A 12,394-nucleotide genomic window follows, 5' to 3' on the forward strand; every position below is an offset into this window, starting at 1 on the left:
TCCCTGAAAGGAAGTCTGGATGCTGTTAGGAAGGAGAAACTGAATTGCAGTGACCAGACCACCAAAACGTTCCCTACCATTTTTACCCTTCAAACTCTGGAAATTTTCATTTCCTGAAGAGCATAGATTGTAATTATGCTAGGTTTTGGAGTTCCTAAGTTTGTATATTCATGACATATTTATTAACCCTTCAATATACATGTACCAACATTTATCTGAGGTGCCGTGTATATAGCAGTGTATACATAAACATTCCTGTCTTCCTGGAGCTTGTATTTTGGTGGCAAGGTGAGGCAGACAATGAGCAAGATTAGAAAAATGCAGCTTGTATTAGTGATGTGTGATGGAGGAAAAGATGACATGGCAGGGCAATAGAAAATGCTATGGTATATGACTTGAAGTTTTAAAAAGTGATTGGAGAAGGTCTCACTAACTAAGGAGGGGACATTTGAACAAAAACTGATGGATGTGAGGAAGCTAGCAATGCAGATATATGAGGGAAGAGTGATTAAGGCAAAGGGAATGGCAAGTGCAAACACAGGTGCATGTGTTCCCCTGGCACGTTAAGGACCAGCCTAGAGGTCATTGCAGCTGGAGTGGAATGAAGGAGAAGGAAAGTAGTGGGAGATGAGATCAGAAATGTAGGAGGGAACCAGACTACCATAGATGCGACACATGAACAAGATGTGGCCTCTGCTTCCAGTGGCCTTGTGGTCTAAGAGGAGGCACAGATGTGATAGGACATACTTCAGTACATTGCAGCAAGCACCAAAATTAGGCAGAGGGTGCAGGCTAACTGCACCCAGGCAGGAGGATGGGCCTGGTTAGATCTCTACTTGTCTGTGAGCTCTTTGAGGGAGTGATGTATCTTATTCATTTTGTATCCTGGGTGGCTTGTAGAGTGCCTGGCAAATACCTTTTGTATATATTTTTGAATTCATTTTGAGTGGTTGAATTACAGATACAACGGGCATAATGTGTGAGAAGGAGCAGGATTTTCCTTAATCACAGACACAGGAGGCTTAGGGAAAGAGATTAAGGAAAATAGGAAAGCCACAGACGGTTGAAGAGCCAAGAGTTGAATCTCTGCAGTCTTCTCTCTACTCGGTACTTTTTCTGTCCTTGGCATCATTGCTGTGATGTTGTAAAGTATTGACCACATAAACTACTATAAAAGTTTTTTGAGAGGTAAGCATAATGTCTGTATTAGTTGCATGATCTGCAACATCAAGGTAGTTGATCATTTTACTGCAATTTAGGGATTTGATTTACTGGCTTATTTGTGCTGTTTTTTCCCCATGTGGACGGTTTTGTGCTTGTATTTATACTTTTTCTCTACAGGGCACGCAAGGAACACCGAAATGTAAAATAGAACCACACCATTGTATAGCAGCTGTAGACAGATATCAGTGAGGCTGATAATTTGGATTTTTCTATTGCAACTGCTACTGCCATCTAGTATTATCTAATACTGAGTGGCTCCTTCCATGATGACTTCTTGAATTGTGAAGTGGAAATTTGGTACCCTTATGTAACCAAGCACTTACATTATTTAATTAAGCAAGGTGCTACATGAATCAACAAAGCAACACAAGCTGAATATCAGGAAAACACATTTCAATTAGTGACAGCAGGACCAGTGCCTGAAGGCCCTATTCATTGGGTAGAAAATATGACAATGCCAGGGAAAAATGCAAATTCATTTCTTATAATATTCTGTGTGCTGAACTGCTAAACTAATATTTATTAGTAATCTTAGAGTCAGTAGTCTTTGCATATACGTTTTACTTCCTTTCCTTTATATTTCATTTATCAATAAGTTTTTGGAGTCCCCGTGGGTGAAAATGTTGATCTGTTAGGGATTTAGAAAATCTAGTAAAAGTTTGCCTGGGCTCAGAAGCTTATTAATCTATTTGAAAAATATGTGTCTGCCACTGTACTAGGCATTAAGCATACAAAAATGAATAAAATATGAAGTCTTATATATATATATTTTTATTATACTGTAAGTTCTAGGGTACATGTGCACAACGTGCAGGTTTGTTACATATGTATACATGTGCCATGTTGGTGTGCTGCACCCATTAACTCGTCATTTACATTAGGTATATCTCCTAATGCTATCCCTCCCCCCTCCCTCCATCCCACAACAGGCCCTGGTGTGTGATGTTCCCCTTCCTGTGTCTTTAAGCTCTTTCTGAACAGGAGAGAAGCCACAAACTATCATATAGTGTGATACGGGCTGTGATATAGAATATCTGGGAGTGCTTTGAGAACCTACAGGAAAGAGGAGGTCTTCTAATGAGGTCATAGGCAATGCTTCCAAGGGAGTTTTTCTTCAAATGGAGGAAAAGGAAAAGGGATTCTAGGTGAAGGGAATAGGATGACCCAAGGTCTAGGAGTTTGAAAATGATGGCACTTGAAGAGATGCATACAAGAATGCTGGGCTGAGGGATTTGCATTTGCCCCATAGGTAGTGAGGAGCCAGGAGAGATATGTGATATTCCAGGTTCCTGTGGATGAACCATCCAGGTGAAGACATCAGAATACAGTAAGAGTCTTAACTTTGACTGCAGGTCTAGGACTCACAAGGAAAGCTGGCTTGATAACATCCCCAAAGGAGAGAATTTACATTGAAAGAGGAAGGCTGATGACAAGACATTAGAGAAAAGCAATATTTTAATGGGTAGGTTGAAGAAATGATATCAGAGAAGCCAGGCTTTGCCTTGTGTTTGGAACAGGCCTGCCAGTAGATGCCTTTATAGTAAAAGATAAATAACAATAAATGAAATGCTTTTATTGTTAATAAAAATGTTGATGATGATGACAATGATAGTAGTAGCTAATACCTATTGAGCACCTACTCTGTACTGGGCACAGCTCTAAGAATTTTTCATTTAATCCTACAACAACCATATGAGATAAATAGTACTGTTATAATATCATTTTCGTTTGACAGATAAGGAAACCAAGATGCAGAGGCTTTAAAGTCAGTTGTCCAAGGTCACACGGCTAATAAGCAATGGGTTTAGGACTTCAACGGTCTTGCTTCAGAGTTTACACTCCCTATCTGCTATCGTATCTTTTAAATAGTCTAACAACTGTTTGGGAGATGTCTTATCAAAATTGCTCTCTCGACCGGGTGCAGTGGTTCACACCTGTAATCCCAGCACGTTGGGAGGCCGAGGCAGGAGGATTGCTTGAGCCCAGGAAATTGAGACCAGCCTGGGCAACATAGTGAGACCACTTCTGTTAAAACAAATTAAATAAAAAAGTGCTCTCTCCCTGGGAGTTCAAGATTTCAGTGAGCTATGATTGGACCACTGCACTGCAGTCTGGGTGGCTGAGGGAGACCTTGTCTCTAAAAAAAAAAAAAAAAAGCTCGCTCATACCCAAAGTCAGGGCAATAAAGGTTTGAGTGGTCAAATAAAGGTTTGAGTGGTCAAAGTCACATAAAGGTAGAGCTTCAACAGATTATTTTTCTTTAGATTTTCAAGTCAGCATGAGGTTGTCTGATACAAACATCATAGATGCCATGGTTAAGTGGTTCTATTTCTCAGAAAGCCCCCTTTCTTCTTATAACTGCCCCTTCCTTTTTAACAGACCAGCTTAGCCTGCTCAGCATGAGTGAGCCTTGACTATTCAATATTCCACAGGCCCCTATAGGGCCTGTTGGTGGCCATGGTAGGGGGCATAGTGGACTTGCTGATCCTTGTGATTATTGAGTATGAATTTAAGATGCACATGGCTGAGGCTGGTGGTGGTGAAGGTGAGAAGATACAGCAGCATGAATCCAGGAGGTGGAGGTTGCAGTGAGCTGAGATCGCTTCATTACACTCCAGCCTGGATGACAGAGTGAGACTCCGTCTCAAAAAAAAAAAAAAAAAAAGATATAGCAGCAGGTGGTAACTCTTGCAAAAGACTGTAAAGAGCATGGACTAAAACTGAATGGGGGTATGGGGTGCCACCTTGGCAGGAGTTGACTGAGCCTCAAGGTTTGTTTGGTTTTTGATGATTCTAAGCTGACAATCTCATAGGGAAAAAGAATAAGAGTGCACATTCAGTCTAAAACCAAAATATACTCACTATCAGCATAGCAGGAATACAGAATAAGAAGTCCACAGGGCCTGGAAAAGTCAGAAAAGACTTTGTCAAGGGAAAGAGGTTACAGCTGAATAGGTGGAGGAGAAGGTAGCTTGATCAAAAATGTGCTGTTGGGAATACATATGGTAAAAACAAAAGATAAGGAGACTGGCCCAAGCATCAGGTCAGATGTGTGGAGAGGAAGGTGGGAAATAAAGTTTCATAAATAAAGTGAGGTCAGATTTTATGGGGCCTTCAAAGGAGTTCGATGTTTTAGCCATGGGAAAAATGGGGCAGGTGGGAATGCTTGAACTAGGAATTAATGATGAAAGAGGTATTTGAAGGTCATTAATCCTAATATGTTGGATTGCAGAGAGACTGCAAGTAGGAAGGGCAGTTAGAAAACTGTAATTATCAAGTGTTTGAGATGGATTAAAGCCTGAAGGAAGATGTGGATGGAGGACTGAGAAGCAAGGAGCAAGTCCAATGGGCAGTATAGTTAGATGAAACAGAAGGGAGACTAAAAGCAGGTTCCCTATCTTGCCTTGAGGATTAGAAGACTGAGGACATCACCAATGAGGTACTTAGGAAGATAAGCCTATTTTCATTATTAGTTAGAAAACTATTTTTTTTTCTGAATTGATTCTCCTAAGAATTTTATACTGTATTGTTTTCAAGATGTACATCATTCTGTCTTTGGGATGTGTCTTATACTTCTGCTGGCCAGGCCGTAATTGTGATATCATTGCATTTGATTGTGGATTTGTACCAGAACTTGCAGAATGGGGGCCAGTGGCTCAGAAGAAAATCTCGGAGATAATATGTGATCTCTCTTTGAGGAGATGCTGTAGTACCTCCCTCTTGATGGCAGAGAGAATGATTTTGTGTGGAGAAGCACAGAAACTGAAAACACCAAGTCACAATTTATTTAGTAGATTCCAACTGCAAATAAAGAAAGTTTAGGGATACCTTAACCAGTTTATTTCTTTGTAATGTAGGTACAAGAATATATATTACAAAAAACAATCTGGGCAAGTTTAAAAGCACATTTTAATAAAGATAAAAAAATTTTAAGTGATAAAGTATTCTTTCATAGTTTAATTGGCCTTTTTTTTCATTCGCAGTACATATGGCAATGGGGTATCTTACAATCAGTGGCATTTTCAAATAAATAAGGTAAAACATCCAGGACCCACTGCTTGTTTGAAATTTGCTTGCTGGAGTTAAGAGAAGTGAACATTTTAAAGATTTTTTTTTTCCTTTAGACAGAACCTTATTTCATTTGTGAAGGCTGACTGGACTTGGATGGTGCCCACTAGTTAATTTAGTGTGGCAAAAAATAAGAATTCTGTGTCTGGGCTTCACTGTCTGCAAAAATGAATGCATTATTGTAAAATGTGCACTAATCTAAAAAGTGTATTGCCTTCCTAGAAGTCTGAGTAATGTCTTACACACATAATCATACTGCCCGTCTTCATATGGACATGAGTCCTATAGTGCTTGAGAAATGGAAATTATTTGACTGCATCAGCTAGTACATCGTACTTCTGGTTATTTTGAATTTTTGTAATCAGATGCTGCTGAGGCTGTGGCCTTTTCCCCACCTCCTCTCTCATACATATTTATGAGTGGTGTGTTCAGTGAAATTTTCTGACATGAAAAAGAAGTCCTTAAACCAAAAATAATAATAATAATAATAACAATAAAGGGACCACTGGCTTAGAAAACATTAGTTACCCATTCTCTTTCCTTCTCAAGGAGGAATGACTTCAGTGCAATTAACAATCCGTGTCTTTCTGTCCCAGTTTGAACTTGCCCAGTTTGAAACAGCTTGCACTACTAGATTGGTTCTTGTAAGTGTTGAAAGTTCTTAATTACAAATTAAATCTTGATCCTGTAACTTGGTAGTAATCCTACCATCTATATATAACTTTACGATTTTCAGAGGACTTTCTTTATTGAAGGCAGTATGAAGCAGGAAGGGCAGGCATTGTGCCACTTTACGGTTGGGGAAACTGAGACACAGAGAGAGTAAATGACTTGTTTGGGTCATAGCAGTTAGTAGTAAATGTCAGAGGAGGGATGGAACCTAGATTGGGTGACTCCTTGTTCAGTGCTCTTTTATTTTTACTTCTCCTGTTCATATTGAATTGTTTCAGAGGTTGGAATTAGGAACAAAATAAACCTATATCCCATTTTCTGAGTCACAGTCCCTCAGACATGTGAAGGCAGCAATCATGAGTTGTTGTTTGTTTTCCAGCCAAACATATCTCTTTTCCAGACTGTAGTAACATAGAGACCCCCTCAAAGATCCCTGATGTGACAGAGGTAAAGACATTTACTAGAGTCAGAGGTCAGCTTTCTTACCTGTGAATTGGCCAAAGACATCTATTAGGCTATGGAATGTTAATTATTTCCTGCATTTGTCTTTGGCTAGCCTTCTCTAAATGCACCATAACTCACCTGAAAAACTACCAGATCATGTTGTTTTTGAGTTAGGTCACCAGCCCTCATCAGGATCTTTTAGACATGCCTGGAACGTTGGTTGACAAAATCCAATGAAATGACCACCTATTTTTCTCTAGCCAGTGAGTCTTAATAGGAGGTGAGCAATGGGAACACCTTTAAAAAAAAGATGCCTGTGCCTCATCATATAGTTACTGAACCAGAAATGAGGGGAGAAGGTCTCAAAGATGGATATTATGATGGTAAATACACTTGGGAAATTCTAATGTATCCCTGAGATACCACTGTCATACCACTAAAGCCTAAAATGACATTTAAAAAAATGCTACCACCTATTTTTATTGGCTCATACAAATCTTGTCATCATTTGATATTGTCATGACATCCGCCAAAATTATAACTGACCCAGGTCTCCCTACTCATGTACATATTCATTCATTCAACAAGTATTCATTGAGTACCTGGTACAGTGGATAAGGTAGTGAATAAGACAAAGTCTATATCCCACAGAGCTCGTATTCTAATGGGTAAGAAGGCAACAAATAAATAAGCAGAAACATCTCTTAGGTAGTGGTAAATGCTACAAAGAAAGATGAAGCTGGGTGAGGAGATATAGAATAATGAATAGGGGGTTGCAAGCTACCAAAACAGAATGGTCAGGAAGGCTGAGGTGGTGACATTTGACAGTCCTAAATAAAGTGACGGAGCATAGGAAGATCCAGGGTGAACGGTAGTCCAGGCAGAGGGAACAGCAAGTGTCAAAGTCCTGAGGACAAATTTGGACTGCTAGCCTTCATATTAGTTTAAAATCATTGTTTGATTTTATAAGACATACTAGCCTTTCAGAAATATAGGATATAATTGATCAGGGCCTGAAGGATGAACTCATTTTCTTCTGTTAGCTCCAGGTACTTCTTAACAATACTTAATCTACTTTTGCTGTTTGCTCTTTGTAGACGACAATGCAGAAGTTGGATGCATCTTCTATGACATTTTTGGACTTGTGTTTTAAGAGAGGTACATTGCCTCTTTGGGGATCTGGAATCTTCCTGATAGCGAGTCAGCAAGATTGGTGGGCCCAACACTGGCACATGTCTCAGCCAAATTCTCTGTGTAGCTTCTGACAAATGCCAAACTACTGGTAAATATCCGCCCCCCCCCCCCCCCACTGAAAGCCAAGGACAATAATATTCTTTTTTCATTTTCTGGCTCTGAGTATCTTTTCTTTTTGTTTTTGCAGCCTAACCTTTTTGTCATCTTTGGCATTTTTCACAGGCTCCAGCTCATTCCTGGCTTTAGTTGAACTTTTCTGACATTCTTCATATAGGTCAGTGCTACTCTTATATTTCATTCTTTGTTATATGATTCTCCTTCCATCTTTTATGTGGTTGTTTTGAAGCCTGAACCCCTCAGAAAGTTTCCTCTGTGACCACATTATTTTCTCTGGAAGCCTGCTCTTTTATCTCCCCTCCGCAGCTGTTTGCAAGTGTGTGTATGTGTATGTATGTGTGTGTGTGTGCCTGTTTGAAATGTTTTTTAGAGGCTCATTCCTTTCTGAGGTAGGTAGGTTCCTATTTAGAACTTCTGAGCCTAACATCATGCTTAGTTTACTTCTAATTTTAATGAACACTTTTATTAAGATCCTGTCTTAGTTCATGTGCACTGCTATAACAAAATACCTTAGACTGGGTAATATAAAGATAATAGAAATTTGTTTCTCCCAGTTCTCAAGGCTCAGAAGTTCAAGATCAAGATATGAGCAGATTCAGCGTCTGGTGAGGGCTGTTCTCTGCTTCCAAAATGGTGCCTTGTTGTTTTGTCCTTACATGGTAGAAGGTGGAAGGGTAAAGGGGCCTACCTCGATCCCTTTAGCCCTTTTATAAGGCACGAATTCCATCCATAAGAGTAGAGCCCCCGTGGCTTAACCACCTCCTAAAGGCCCCACCTCTTAATACTGTTGCACGGAGGATTAAGTTTCAACAAGACTTTTGGAGGGGACACAAACTTTCAAACCACGGTATATTCTAAATTTGTGTCTTAATTCATCCTTTCTCTTTCACAAACTCCAGGATGACATAATTTATTTCCTCCAAAATTTCTGTCACACCAGCATCACCTTCCAGTGACTTCTTCTTGTTAGAATTATGATAGAGGAGCTGTTAATCTTCTTTTATAGCATAGCAATTGAGACCATGGGAAAATCTGGGTTCAAGTCCAACACCACCGCTTACTCTCTGGGTTGGCTGTAGGCAAATTGTTATGAAGACTGAAATAGTGCACACCAAGTGCTTTAGGAATGTGCTTGGTATATTTTTAGTCCTCAATAATTGCTAGTGGTTACCATAATCATTATCAGCATCAATATCATGATTCTGAGATAAGAAATTATTGTCAAGCTAAGTCAAGAATGAATAGATTCACTAAACAAGTATCTGGACTGTCGACATTCCCCTAACTATAATATTGTAACTCTGTAAAAATATTTCTAATCTATACTCAGAAAATATCCTTCACACCTTCTGTTCCTGAGAGCTTCAATGTCTTTTTATACAGCAGTTTAACTGTCCTCAACTTCTCGCCCCAAACTTACATATTCAAACATTCATCAAGATGTTCAACAGAATAAAGGGCCTTACCAATATCAAACAAGCACCCTTTAAAAGTGCTCTGTAAAATTATCCTGTAATTTAGAAGACAGGTAGACGACGACATGACCACATAAAATCCTGTTATTGTTAGGAATGATTACTACTCCTTCAAATACATACAAAGTCACTTTTAAGTTGGTTAGGCTTTTGAATAAGGAGAGAGGAATGGCTCAACCAGTCATTTTAGAATAAATAATTATCCCATGCTGATAGAGTGGAATGGAATAATCTGAGAGTGATTGTGGGAGCTTGGACTTCAATTTGAAATATACAATGAGTTGTTCATGTTGAAAAACTGACCAGGATGAAAGACTGTTGGAGTTATTAGATAATTCTCTTCCGATAGAAGCTGAGCTAAAAATAAACTTCCTGTTTACTTCCTTTCCTTTCATCTAAAGTCAAGACGATGCATGTCAAAGATGTCTGTCCTTCATTCATTCATTCATTCATTCAGCAGTTATTTATTGAGTATCCACTGTATATCAGGTACTGTTCTGGGCATTAGAATTACAGAGGTAAATGCAAGGTGCCTGCCTTCATGGAGTGTACACTGTACAGGAGGGGATTAGATTTAAGCAAGAGAATAAGCCAGAAAGATAATTTCAGATAGTGTTAAGGCCTGTGAAGAAAAGAGAACAGGCCAATGGAATGGGTAGTGCAAAGAGGGAGGAAATGAGATACTTAGAGACAAGAATGATGATAAGTTTCAGATCTGGGGAGCATTCTCTGAGGGGAAACTGGATTTTATATTCTATCCAGTGTGGATTGAGAAGCCATTTAGAGGTTGCAAGCAGGAGAGTAACATGTTCTGGATTTCATCTCACAGCAATTCCCCTGTGTTCTTAGGATAATGTATTGGAAATAAATCTGACTGGATGTGAGGATGCCAGTTAAGAGTCTGGTCCAGGAGAAAAAGGGTGGTGGATTGGATGAGAGTTGGGGAAGTGGGGATGGAGAAGAGTGACTAGAGTCAAGATTTATTTTGGGTTCTGAAGTGACAGGAACTCCCAACAGACACAGCTCTGTGGGGTGGTAAGGTAGAGGGATGTTTCTGACCTGCCTGTCTGGTGGAGGGTGGAACCCTTTGTTGAAATTAGAAAGGTAGAGGAGCTGGATTTTTGGAGAGGATAGATATAGAGAGTGAGGAATGAAAAATTAAAGTCAGGGCTTTAAAAGCCTATGAGGCATCCACGTGGAGGTATAAAATAGTCAGCCGGAGGGATAGTCAAAGCAAGAGGGAAATTAGGGAGCATTAGCATGTTCATAATATTAATACTATGGGAATAGGGGAGATCAACAAGGAAGAACGTAGAGAGAGAAGAAAAGGGGACCCAGGACAAAGCCCTGGAGAAATTAATTAGTGGGTAGAGAAAGAGGATGTTGAAGACTGAAAAGGAACAGCAGAGGAGTTGGGAAAACCAGGCAGATATTTTATTGCTAAATCCAAGAGAAGAGCTTTCAGAAGTTCTGAAAGTTGTCCACCATGTGAAGTTCTACTGGGAGATTAAGAACCGGAGAGCAGGAAAGGCCCATCATAGTGGCCAGATGGAAGTCATTGTGCTGTAAGCAAAAGTGTTTTGAGTGCGGTGTAGGTGGGTGGAGAAAAGATTACAGGGAGTGAGAGAGTGAATGGGACGTGAGGAAGCAGATGGAGATGGTGAGTGCACATAGTTTTTCAAAGAAGCTGTGAATGGGCGGAACCTGGAGGGGATATGAGTCATCACAGAAATATTAGACATTTCTGAGATGGCACCTGAAAGGAAAGTTGACCTGGGAGAGGACTGGCTGGCATATAGTAATTACTCTGGGGTTTAAAGGGTAGGAATGGCTTGAGGTTAAGGTCTCTGACCTCTTTTTAGCTTAGGACAATCTCTCTTCCTCTTTTGTTCCTCCCAAGAGGACGTTGTTTGAGCATCCATCCATGACTGAAACTTGCCTGTCCTTGTACATTTTAGTAACATGAGCCAATAAATTTGCTTATATTTTTATAGCTTAAGATGTTTGCAATAGAGTCTTTTTATTGTCTATATGGTACATATGTCTGTATCTATGTGATACATGGCTACATAATCATATAAATATATTGTCTACATGGAGTTTCTCAGAATTAAGAAAAAGCACAATTACTCTATAGTTCACCCTAATAGTTATCTAAACTAAGGAAAGGGGGAATAAATGAAAAAAGTAACATTTTATCATAATGTTGTTTTTAGATAGCATATATAGCATTTACTTTACCAGTTCATTGTAAGTTGGCAAACATTTAGAACTTGAAATGAAATCAGAGCTCATCTGGTTTAGTTTCATTGAGTAGAGGAAATGGATGCCTAAAGGGAGTGAATGACCCATGGAAGGAAAGAACCTAGGACCTGGCTTTCAACCTAGGAACCAGAGCTTTGGAGTAACACAGACCTGGGTTTGAGTTCTGCCTCTGCTACCCATACCCTTGAAACTCTGGGTGAATTATTTAGCTGCTCTGTGTTTATTTTCTAATCCATAAAATGAAATTATAAGACATTGATCTTGTAGTTATGAGGCATATATGAGATTGCAAATTAACTAGCAAGGCGTCTAGCACATAGAAATCCCTTGATCAGTGTTAAATCTGTAGTGTCCCAAAACCTTGAATGAATTAGTAGTAAGCTGAAAAACATGAAGATCATCCTAGTATATAAAAATCATACTTTCCTCTCTTGTCTTCTTACTGTTAGTTTTTGGGTAAACCAGTAATTCCATTTTTCAACAAATTATTTGGATAATTATTGATTCATATAAAGTTATAAGAAATAACACAGAAAGAACTTGTGTACAGTTTCCCCCAATGGTAACATTTTGAAAAACTTAATAAAATATCACTCAATAATTTGATGTTATGAACAACAAATATTTTACTGGTGCTAATATCTATTAAAACATCAGAAAATTCAATTTTATGTAATTTGGGACTAAAGCAATATCCTGAATTTCAGTATCTGTTGGAACCATTAGACAAATGGATCTAGTGCCGCAGACAGCTGACTTTGCTCTGACTTGGTGACCTTGGCCAAGGCACTTAATTTTTATGCTCTAGAGCTAATTATAAATTGGGACAAAAGTACTCATCTCTGCTTAATTCAGGGGAGTGTTCCAGATTAATTCGATACTGTGTATATGTATCCCCTGGCTATCTCTCCTGCCACCTTTCTTTATATACTGTC

General features: G+C 39.2%; 1 protein-coding gene across 12 annotated transcripts in view; it reads left to right on the forward strand.

The window, feature by feature from the left end:
• The window catches only part of ANO4 (anoctamin 4), a 413,407-nt gene that overhangs the window by 117,219 nt on the left and 283,794 nt on the right, over positions 1 to 12,394 (forward strand). For 2 of the 12 annotated variants that reach the window (XM_054663453.2, XM_054663455.2), the window contains exon 1: positions 10,759 to 10,854. The exons of 8 other annotated variants lie outside the window; for them this stretch is intronic. In XM_054663453.2, coding sequence (XP_054519428.1) covers positions 10,827 to 10,854 — 28 coding nt within the window. In that variant the 5' untranslated portion in view covers positions 10,759 to 10,826. Of the gene's footprint in view, positions 1 to 10,757; positions 10,855 to 12,394 lie in introns of those variants that run through there. 2 more of the 12 variants (XM_016924033.4, XM_054663457.2) reach the window with 2 other exon arrangements.

Source organism: Pan troglodytes, chromosome 10 (assembly GCF_028858775.2).
Source record: "Pan troglodytes isolate AG18354 chromosome 10, NHGRI_mPanTro3-v2.0_pri, whole genome shotgun sequence".
NCBI lineage: Eukaryota > Metazoa > Chordata > Mammalia > Primates > Hominidae > Pan > Pan troglodytes.